This window comes from Triticum dicoccoides, chromosome 3A (assembly GCF_002162155.2).
Source record: "Triticum dicoccoides isolate Atlit2015 ecotype Zavitan chromosome 3A, WEW_v2.0, whole genome shotgun sequence".
In the NCBI taxonomy this organism is placed as follows: Eukaryota; Viridiplantae; Streptophyta; class Magnoliopsida; order Poales; family Poaceae; genus Triticum; species Triticum dicoccoides.
In genome coordinates, this window is record NC_041384.1 from 16200598 (window position 1) to 16212650 (window position 12053).

At 42.7% G+C, this 12053-nt stretch overlaps 1 protein-coding gene across 1 annotated transcript; it reads right to left on the bottom strand.

Moving 5' to 3' along the window:
- Positions 1 to 10392: 10392 nt before the first annotated feature.
- Positions 10393 to 12046, bottom strand: LOC119270981 (E3 ubiquitin-protein ligase SINA-like 10). The gene is made up of 2 exons (XM_037552969.1): positions 11572 to 12046; positions 10393 to 11469 (listed from the first exon to the last, which is right to left on the bottom strand). Exons 1-2 carry the CDS (start codon positions 11842 to 11844, stop codon positions 10747 to 10749), a joined length of 996 nt encoding a protein of 331 aa, XP_037408866.1. The 5' UTR covers positions 11845 to 12046; the 3' UTR covers positions 10393 to 10746.
- Positions 12047 to 12053: the final 7 nt, after the last annotated feature.

Genomic DNA, 12053 nt, shown 5'->3' on the forward strand with positions numbered 1-12053 from the left:
GATACATGGACATTACCAAGAGATCCGATCGAGAGTCCCTCATGGTGTATGTCAAGAAGGATGATTACTACCATGAGAAAGCTGTGTGAGTATTCTGAACTATTTCAGTTATACAATCAAGACGCACTCGACAAATCTATCGTCAGTTGCTATTGTCTGTAAGTGATTTCTTTCTGTAATTTAAGTCTCAAGCTAGCTGTAGTGATCCTTTTGATCAATCATTACGTGTAATTATCCTCATTATATTCTTTTCTGTGGTATTATGCAGGATGAAGATGTATGAAATAAGAAAAGGTGGACGCTATGGCATTGGGTTCATTGACCCAAACACCGTTAATGAATACACATGGAAAATAAACAAGCATCATGAAAAAGAGGTAGAGGACAGCATGCTAGAGTTCTTGAAGCGCCTCAAATACAATGAAGATATACTACTTCCTTACAACTTCCAGTGAGTCACACTTTCTTGTACTACAAATTCTCTGTTTTTGCCTACTAGCTAGCTACATGTTTTTGCTTACATATGCCCGCTTAATTAAGACATGCAAACGTGTGTGCATGCAGATTTCACTGGATCTTGTGTATCATTAAAGTTGACGCCGGAACAGTGGAAATACTGGACTTGCTACTCAAAGCAAATAGTGACTATAACATCTTGTTTGGGATAGTCAACAGGTAATTTCAATCATTATTAACTATATATCTCGGCCTATTTAGTTCGTCATTTCATGATATGAACTATTTCATAACCCCTTTATTCATTTTCTTTGTCGGCGGGCAGGGCTTGGGCAAGGTTCATCAGCGTCACGGAAGGCGAATGGAAACCACAGCTGAAATGGTTTCGACCAAAGGTAAGTAATTAAGTAGTACTACTAGCTAGCTAGCTGCCATCTCTTTAATTATCATGCTTGATTAATTATTATCTGATAAAATTAAATTCCATTCTCGTAATAAAGACCCTGAAGCAGGCGCAGGGGACTGATCTGTGTGCATTCTGCGTTTGCGAGAACATTCGCATGATGGCGTCTGAAAGGAGCAGATCTCAAAGACAGGAATGGGTACGCTTGTCAGAACACTATTCACAATTTTTACACCATTATCGATATCTAGTCACACAACTAATACACATGCATATTGATCTCCTTCTTAACAGTTCAAAGAGGTGCGGGACAAGCTCCTAGAAACGGAGCGCGTAGAAGCACTTCAAGAGGAAATAGCGGGATTTTTGCTCGACCAGGTCATAAATCCGAAGGGAGAATACTATTACCCGCTACCGCCCCCATCGACCAGGTCATGAACCACTTCCAATTGTCATCGTGCTCCGAAGGCACCAATTAGGCTAATGCCACTAGCTCCGAAGGCAACATGCATATGTAGGAGAAATTGTATATAGCTATACATGTGTGTATGTGTAAATTAATATGGTGGTTTGTGAGACATTGATGATATATATATATATGATTGGTTCTACTAGAAATTCTATTTATATATATATATATATAAAAAAAATACTAGCAAACGAAAAAGAATTAAAATGGAAAACACAAAATTAAAATGGAAAACACAAAATAAAATCAAAAATCCCCCAAACATTTTAGTACCGGTTGGTGTTACCAACCGGTACTAAAGGGCTCCCGGCCCCCGGAGCTGGCTCGTGCCACGTGGTTTCCCTTTAGCACCGGTTCGTGCTGAACCGGTACTAAAGGGGGGGGGGCTTTAGTGCCGAAACTTTAGTGCCGGTTCCTAAACCGGCACTAAAGGGCCTAACGAACCGGTGCTATTGCCCGGTTCTGCACTAGTGGTTGCATCTTAATAGATTTAATGGAGACTTCTTTGGTGGAATTTATGCAACCCGCTTAGCTGATTTTCTTGGTGTAACTATACGTGATGATGATATTGAATTACCTCCTGCTTACCTAGACTTTAATGCTATGGTTCACCACCAGTTTGTCGAGAGGAATGAATCACCTCTCCAGTATCGCTTAATCTTTGACAGACGTCATGCTGTCCGTATTACTCTCCCTGCTCCTGCCTTCTTTGATTATTAGGCAAAAGGAAGATATGTTATTACCAGAGAGGAGGCAGATGAGTACGAGAGGAGGGCGGAGGCCTCTCATCGCTATGCTGCAGCTCAGGAGGCGATAGCCGCTGCATCTTAGTACGACCCCAACTTTTACTATGGATATCCGCCAGGCCAACCGTGGCCATAGACAAACTTAGGCCAAAAGCCTAAGCTTGGGGGAGTACGTATTTCTCACCGACATTACATTCATGTTCACACACTCATTGCTAGATGCCGGTGCTCATACTTTTTCATTGTATCATCCATACTAGTTTATTTCCCTTTTTTATGCTTTCTTCTTGTGTGTTTAATAAACCTTAAGAAAAAACAAAAAAAATAGTTGTAGTTTTTAATTAGTTTACTTTCCATGCTTGTAGTAGTAATTAAAAAGAAAGCCCAAAAAGATTTCATGTTCTTCTTTTTGCTTGTTGGGAGCTTTCCCATGTAAATAGTTTTATTTCTTTTCTTTGGGGGTCGATAGGAGAAGACCGTGATTAAATTGTTGAAGTGGCTCTTATATGCATTATTGTTGATCTGACAAAAGAGCCCATATTGCCTTGTCTTCTCCTATTTATTGAATGCTTGCAGATTCCAGCTTAGTCCAATGCACGTGCACTATTATTATTATCCACGTCGTTCGATCGTGCAAGTGAAAGGAAATTATGACGATATATGATGGACTGACTGAGATGAGAAAAGCTGGTATGAACTCGACCTCTCTTGTTTTTGTAAATATGATTAGTTCATCGTTCCTAATTCATCCTATTATGAATAAACATGTTTGCAATGAGAACTAGAGATCATAGTTTCTTGTGCCATGCTTGATTAGCTAGGAGCTTATAATGGTTTACCTTGCGTGCCAACATGCTATTAAAATGGTTGTGATGTGGTATGATAGGGTGGTATCATCCTCTGATTGATTTAAGTGACTTGACTTGGCACATGTTCACGCATGTAGTTGAAACAAAATCAACATAGCCTTCATGATATTTATGTTCATGGTGGATTATATCCTACCCATGCTTGCATTCGGTGTTGATTAACTTTAATGCATGTTCATGACTGTTGTCGCTCTCTAGCTGGTCGTGCCCAGTCTTTTGCTAGCCTTCACCTATACTAAGCGGGAATACTGCTTGTGCATCCAATCCCATAAACCCAAAAGTTATTCCATATGAGTCCACCATACCCACCTATATACGGTATCTACCTGCCGTTCCGAGTAAATTTGTACGTGCCAAACTCTAAACCTTCAAATAAATATCCTGTTTTGTATGCTCGAATAGCTCATGTATCAACTAGGGCTATCCGTATCTTCCATGTTAGGCGGGTTATTCTCAAGAGGAGTGGACTCCGCTCCTCACTCACGAGAAAATGGCTGGTCACCGGGATGCCCAGTCTCATGCTTTATGCAAACTAAATCAAAATAATTGCAAACAAAACCCTCCCCGGGACTCTTGTTAGTTGGAGGAACTCTTTGTTTCGAGCAAGCCACGGATTGATGCTTGTTGGTGGAGGGGGAGTATAAACTTTACCATACTGTTTGGGAACCGCCTATAATGTGTGTAGCATGGAATATATGGCCATCTCTTGGTTGTTATGTTGACAATGAAAGTATACCGCTCAAAATAGTATTCATCTCTATTTCAAAACCGAGCTCTGGCACCTCTACAAATCCCTGATTCCCTCTACGAAGGGCCTATCTATTTACTTTCATGTTGAGTCATCATCTTCTTATTAAAAAGCACCAGTTGGAGAGCACCGCTGTCATTTGCATTCATTACTATTAGTTTACATTGAGTATGACTTGACTGGATCTCTTTTACCATGAATTACAATGTCTAGTCAGTCCTTGATCTTTAAAGGTGCTCTGCATTTATGTTTTGTGGTCTCAGAAAGGGCTAGCGAGATACCATCTTGTTATATCATATCATGATTGTTTTGTGAAAGTGTTGTCATCTGAGATTTATTATTATTGCTCGCTAGTTGATTATGCCATTGATATGAGTAAACATGAGACCTATGCGTTATTGTGAATATGGTTAGTTCATAATCTTTGCTGAAAACTTGAATGCTGGACTTACATATTTACAACAACAAGAGCAAACAGAGTTTGTAAAAGTTCTTTTTATCACTCTCAGTTTATCAACTGAATTGCTTGAGGACAAGCAAAGGTTTAAGCTTGGGGGAGTTGATACGTCTCCGTCGTATATACTTTTCCAAACACTTTTCCCTTGTTTTGGACTCTAACTTGCATGATTTGAATGGAACTAACCCGGACTGACGCTGTTTTCAGCAGAATTGCCATGGTGTTATTTATGTGCAGAAACAAAAGTTCTCGGAATGACCTAAAACTTCACGGAACGTCTATTTGAAAATAATAAAAAATCCTTGCAAAAGATGAAGACCAGGGGGCCCACACCCTAGCCACGAAGGTGGGGGGCGCGCCCCTCTACCTCGTGGGGCCCTTGGAGCTCCTCCGACCTCAACTCCAACTCTATATATTTCCTTTCGGGGAGAAAAAAATCAGAGAGAAGGATTCATCGCGCTTTACGATACGGAGCCGCTGCCAAGCCCTAAAACCTCTCGGAGGGCTGATCTGGAGTCCGTTCGGGGCTCCGGAGAGGGAAATCCGTCACCATCGTCATCATCAACCATCCTCCATCACCAATTTCATGATGCTCACTATCGTGCGTGAGTAATTCCATCGTAGGCTTGCTGGACGATGATGGGTTGGATGAAATTTATCATGTAATCGAGTTAGTTTTGTTGGGGTTTGATCCCTAGTATCCACTATGTTCTGAGATTGATGTTGCTATGACTTTGCTATGCTTAATGCTTGTCACTAGGGCCCGAGTGCTATGATTTCAGATCTGAACCTATTGTGTTTTCATGAATATATATGTGAGTTCTTGATCCTATCTTGCAAGTCTATAGTCATCTACTATGTGTTATGATCCGGCAACCCCAAAGTGACAATAATCGGGACCACTCCCGGTGATGACCGTAGTTTGAGGAGTTCATGTATTCACTATGTGTTAATGCTTTGGTTCTATTAAAAGGAGGCCTTAATATCCCTTAGTTTCCACTAGGACCCCGCTGCCACGGGAGGGTAGGACAAAAGATGTCATGCAAGTTCTTTTCCATAAGCACGTTTGACTATATTCGGAATACATGCCTACACTACATTGATGAATTGGAGCTAGTTCTGTGCCATCCTAGGTTATGACTGTTACATGATGAACCGCATCTGGCATAATTCTCTATCACCGATTCATTGCCTACGAGCTTTCCATATATTGTTCTTCGCTTATTTACTTTTCCGTTGCTATTGCTATCATCACTACAAAATACCAAAATCATTACCTTTTGCTACCGTTACCACTACTATCATATTACTTTGTTACTAAATACTTTGCTGCAGATATTAAGTTTCCAGGTGTGGTTGAATTGACAACTCAGCTGCTAATACTTGAGAATATTCTTTGGCTCCCCTTGTGTCGAATCAACAAATTTGGGTTGAATACTCTACCCTCGAAAACTGTTGCGATCCCCTATACTTGTGGGTTATCATGGAACATCTAGATAGAACATTTTTCTTTAAACAGGGAAATAATTTTAGATCGGAGAGATTATACAAAATGAAAAAAAACACTATTTGTATGCGGATGAGAGGTTACTACTTGAATATAAAGGTTTACTTCGACCCATTTCACTCCCCGCGGGAAAACTTGAATGGGTGGCGTCGGCTCTTGAAGGCATTGTGTTTTTGCTGATGTTTTGGCCGTAATCAATTAGACCGCCACTTGGCAGCCCCGGTGCATGTAGCTCCCGTTTGTGCAGGGTTCGGGGAAGAGTCCGACCACTTTGGGTCTATTGTACGCAGCCTTTCCCTACATCTTTGCATTTTTGCAAGAGGCTATTTTCAGGATTTGAACCCGTGATCGCTTGGTCACAAGGCAGCAGCTTTCCACTGCGCCAAGGCTCCCCTTCCGATTAGACCGCCACTTAGGATAAAAAATTCTTTTCACGAGGGGAGCACCTCCACATAATCATGTATATGGACTTAGTTGTAGATGGTTTTAGTTCCTTATTTTTGTGTCGTGTTTCGGTGAATGTTGCTCATGCCGTGTTGTTGGTTTCCATTTGTAATTAGATGTTTCGACCTCATGGTGACATGCATCTATTTTTATGAAATATGATTGTTGCCGAGCGGTTTTGACTTTTTTATAAAATAAAATGCTTATAACAAATACAAAAATTTTGGATGGAACATCTAGATAGATCATTCTTCTTAGACAGTGGAAAAAAATTTGATTGAAAAGATTACACAAAATTGAAAATTTTGTATGTGCATGGAGTAGAGATTACTACTTGAACACTTAAAAAAACACTTCACTTCTCGCGAGAGAACTTGAATAGATGGGTCGGCTCTTGGATGACACGACTCATCACTTCACTTTCTGCGTGAAAACTTGTCATCTTGCCTCCATTAGCTAGACCTGACAATGATTAATGACATTGCATTTTTCCTCATGTTTTGGTCGTAATGAGCTAAACTGCCACCTAGGATGAAAGATGCTTGTCACGAGGGGCAGACTTCCACATAATTATATATACGGACTTAGTCGTACGTGGTTTTCGTCTATTATTTTCTGTCGTGTTTCTGTCAAAGTTGCTCAAGACATGTTCTCGGCATCCGTTTATAATTATATGCTTTGTCCACGGTGACTTGCATCTATTTAAAGAAAATATGATTGTTTCGAGAGGTTTTGACTTTTTACAAAGTAAAATATCTATACTACTATATAGTGTACCAGCAATATGACATATGAGCCGTTGGATCTTTACAATCGGACGGCCATAATTAACCGGAATGAATTTGAGGAAATGTGGTGTCACATGTGCCGTTAGATCTGGCAATCGGACGGCCAGTATTCAAGGGATTCGCAGTCCTGCCACCAGCCATCTAACCTGACTCTTGATCTCGAACTTTCACGTGAGGTGAGGTTATACATAACAGAAAGAAAAAAAATATGTATGCGGAGCATAGGTTACTACTTGAACATATTTTTTTGTTACCATGTACTCCCTCCGTTCCAAATTACTCGTCGCAGAAATGGATGTATCTAGAATTAAAATACATCTAGATACATCCATACCTGCGACAAGTAATTCGGAACAGAGGGAGTAGAGAAAAATAGAAGTTCCATATCAGATAGCATGTGTGGTTTTCAAAATAGGTTACAAAGTACGTTTCTTGACATCTGTTTGAGCTGTACAAAGATCGATGGTGCGGTAGGTAGAGAAATGTATATGATGCCCCAAAAGGAAAATGAAAATGATGTGCTCAATAGAATGCTAATTTCCAAGGGTGCACACAAAAACAACAACAATAAAAATCCTTTTTTTTCACATGAATTTAAGCTCAGAGAATTATGACTTAGCATCCATGGTTGTGGCATTTCTTAACAGGACCAGTAGCATGCAAATATATATTTCTTATGGAGTAGATGTTACACTACTTGAACATAAAAATATATATTTCACTTCACTTCTCGCGAGAAAACTTGAATAGGCGGGTCGGCTCTTGGATGACCCCCCCCCCCCCTCTCGAATCACAACGGTGACTCATCACTTCACTTACCACGTGAAAAGTTGTGATATTTCCTTCCTTAGCTAGACCTAACAATGATGCTACGTTTGTCGTCTCCTAATTAAAGGCATTGCTACTTGAACATAATTCCAATAATTTTACGCTCGAGAGGTCATACAAAGTGGGAAAAAGTTAGAGAGAATTCCTTATTTAACACTGTCTTAAATTTTCTTTCGTTATTCGACACTGGAAAACTTTTCTTCCTTATCTAACACAAAGTCTAAATTTTGTTCCTTTTGTGACACTTTCATCCATTTTAACTACTAAAGGTGTTAAATGACATGTGAAAAGACAGCTTTACCCCTGATGCAAGCTTGTGACAAGAATTATTCACATGACCAGAGAAGCACATATTTACATGGCCGTGGAAGGTAGCGGACAAAAGCAGAGCTGTCTTTACCCCTGATGCACACGTACAAACACACGTACATGTGAAACTGGACAAAAGCAGAGCAAACTTAGCCTGCCCAGCCACGTGCACGTATGCGAAGTTTATGGTGTTACGTACCTGTGTGTGGTATTGATCCAGGAATCAATCAAGCCTTTGAGCTAGCTTTGCATTTCCGCAATTTGTGATGACTTGATTTAGAGTTTTAAGTTGGATGTCGAAACGTGATGCCGGGCAGCTTAGTGGTCGAGTAAGCTAAACAAAGATGCCGACATAATTTAAGTTGGAATGTTAGTGATCACGTGCGCAATCAGGCTGTGACTGACTGGCTGCAGTACATTGTTGTTGCTAATTAGCCGATCAACAAGTCAACCAACCTACATACTGGTGTCTTGCGAAGACGCAGAGGGGTGAAAATGAATATTGCCATTTTAGTCATGCGAATAATGCACTAGGGGTAAAATCGTCTTTTCATAGTCAGAATGGACAAAAGTGTCATAAAGGGAACAAAATTTAGATTTAATGTTATATAAGAAAGGAAAAGTTCTTCGGTGTCAAATAGGAAACAACTTTTAAAATAGTGCCAAATAAGGAGTTCTTTCAAAAAGTTATGTGTACGTGGAGCGGAGGTTACTACTTGAATATAATTGTTTTTTGTTACCATGCACACAAAAAATATAGAAGTACCATCAGATAGCATATGTATGGTTTTCTAACTGTAGAAAAACACACACAAAGTACATTTCTTGACATCAGTTTGAGCTGTACTGTACTCATGACCTAACAACCAGATCGAGATTGCATTCTCTGAATAAATGTTAAGCAGTTCATGGAGCAATGTTCGTGCGGTTGGTGGAGAAAGATGATGCCCCCAAAATGAAAATGATGTGTTCAATAGCATGCGAATTTCCAAGGGTGCACACAACAACAACAACAATAAAAATCATTTTTTTCACATCAATTTAAGCTCAGAGAATTATGAGTTGGCATCCATGCTTATGGCATTTCTTAACAGGACCAGTAGCATGCAATGCAAGTGTCTTCAATCATATCGTATCCTTGTCGTCTCCTAATTAAAGGCATTGCATTTTCTCATGTTTTGGGTGTAATGAGTTAGACTGCCACCTAGGTTGAAAAATCCTTGTCACAAGGGGCAGACCTCAACATAATTATGTAGTATATGGACTTAGTCATACTACCTCCGTTTCAGTTTACAAGTCCTACGCGTATATCTAGGTTGCCAATTTTATCATCTTAATATAAACTATATAACACAAAAATTATACGGTTTGAAAATAGAACATCTGAAGTTTATATTGGTATATTTTTTGTAATATATGACTTGTATTAGGTTAGTCAAATTGACAACCTAGAGGCACGCGCACGCCCTGTAAAGTGAGAGAGAGGTAGTAGGTGGTTTTCGTCCATTTATTGTGTGTTGTGTTTCTGTCAAAGTTGCTCACGCCATGTTCTCGGCTTGCTTATAATTAGATGCTTTAGCTGCGGTAACTTGCATCTATTTAAACAAAATATGATTGTTGCCGAGAGGTTTTGACCCTTTTCCAAAATAAAATGTTTATAACAAATACACAAATTTTGGATCGAACATCTAGAAAGATCATTTTGTTAGACAATGGAATAATTTTAGATTGGAAAGATTATATAAAACGCCAGAAAACTTGAATGTGTGGGTCAGCTCCTGGATGATACCCCATTACAACGGTGAGTCGTCACTTCACTTCCCATGTGAAAACTCGTGATCTGGCCTTCATTAGCTAGGCTGCCACATAGGATGAAAACTCTTTGCCACAAGGGGAACACCTCCATATACTTAAGTGCCACATAGGATGAAAAATCTTTGCCACAAGGGGCACACCTCCATATACTTAAGTGTATGGTCTTAGTCGTAGGTGTTTTTGGTACATCATTTTGTGTCATGTTTCTATCAATGTTGTTGAGGCCATGTTGGTTTCGGTTTGTAATTAGATGCTTCGGTCTCAATGGCCAGCATCTATTTTAAGTTTTTAACATATTGCCGAGAGGTTTTGACATTTTTTTCAAGACAAAATGTTTATAACAAATATACAAATTTTGGATGGAACATCTAGAAAAATCATTTTGTTAGACAATGTGATAATTTTACATTGGAGAGGTTATACATAACAGAAAGAAGAAGAAAATGTGTATGCAGAGCATAGGTTACTACTTGAACCTATTTTTTTTTTGTTACCATGTAGAGAAAAATAGAAGTTCCATATCAGATAGCATGTGCGTGGTTTTCTAACCGTAGAAAGACACACACAAAGTACGTTTCTTGACATTAGTTTGAGCTGTACAAAGATCGATCGTGCGGTAGGTAGGTAGAGAAATGTATATATGTATATGATACCCCAAAAGGAAAATGAAAATGAAAATGAAAATGATGTGTTCAATAGCATGCGAATTTCCAAGGGTGCAACAAAAACAACAATAAAAATGGGTCCTTTTTTCACATCAATTTGATAAGCTCGGAGAATTATGAGTTGGCATCCATGGTTATGGCATTTCTCAACAGGACCAGTAGCATGCAGTGCAAGTGTCTTCAATCATACTCCAGATAGTTTCAGTTGCATCTCGATCGGTGGACCTCAATCAATCAATCAATCAGTCGGACCAAGGCAGAGCCTTGTCGATGCGCACGTTGAGTGGCACCTCCATGGCATCGCCCCCGTCCGCTCCGGGGACCAGGTACACCGGCGGCACGGCGAGGAACGTCGGCTCACCGGCGGCCACCACGGCGCCGGGCGAGGTGCTGCTCCTCATCTGCATCTCCACCAGCACGATGTCCGCCTTGCCGCCGTTCGCGGCCGCCGACGCGGTCAGGTTCACCCACATCTTGCACGTGAACCGCGGCTTGGTGGCCGCGCTCCCCCTGGCGCAGACCACGGACACGGCGGTGGCCGCGGCGCCGAGCGCGCCCACGGTGAGCAGGAACACGCGGCCGTCGTCGTCGCCGACGAGCAGCAGCCGCGGCGTGGACACGGGCACCTGGAACCGGCTCACCTTGCCGTAGTGGATGGGGCGCACCGGCACGGAGTGGGCGGCGCTGAGGTGGGCGGCGAGGTCCGAAGCCGCGCCGACGAAGCCGCAGCCGTGCTCCGTGCAGCGGCAGGGCGCGTGCGCGCAGGCGCTCCGGTGCTCCTCGGCCTGGTGGTAGGTGACGTACCTGTGGCAGCCGGCGTTGGGGCACTGGACCCTGGTGGAGGACACGACGGCGTCCAGCGCCGGGCAGGGGTCGAAGAAGCCGCAGCCGTCCGCGCACGCCCCGCACTGCCCGGAGGGCTGCTGGGCCGCGCACCCGCCGCAGGCCAGGTGGCCGCCCTTGCACTGCAGGCACACAGATCGGAGTCCGGCGGCAGATCAGCACATCCGCAGGAAAGAATCAATCGAGTTTGTAGTGTGGAAAAAGGAAAGGAGCAGAGGAAGAACCTGGAAGACGGGGGGCTTGAAGGGGAGGGTGCAGAGCGGGCAGTGGAGCACGCACATGTCGATCTTCACGGCGAGCTCCGCCCTCGGGCTGTGCTCCGGCGCCACCGCGACGACGGCGCCTCCTCCGGCCGCCGCGTCGTGCGCGACGAGCTCTTGCTTGACGGAGTGGCCGACGGGCAGGTCCAGCCGCGCCTTCTTGGCGCTCTCGTCGGGCTTGTCCATCGCCGACGGCGAGCCCCTGCTCCTCCCCTCGGCGGCGCCGGCGCCCTGCATCCCGGCTCTTGCTCTTGGGGAAAGGAAAACCCTCTCCGGCCAAACTTTTCGTGTAGCAGGCGCAAGAACAAATGGGGCGAGGAAAAGGGGAGCTCGGCCGGTACCGCACTACCAAAATGCTTCCTTCATCACTGACCGGTGCAGAGTTCTTCTACTCCCGTCCCTGCGCTTGCCACTATTCCACACAGCCCCCACAGTAACTGAGCAAT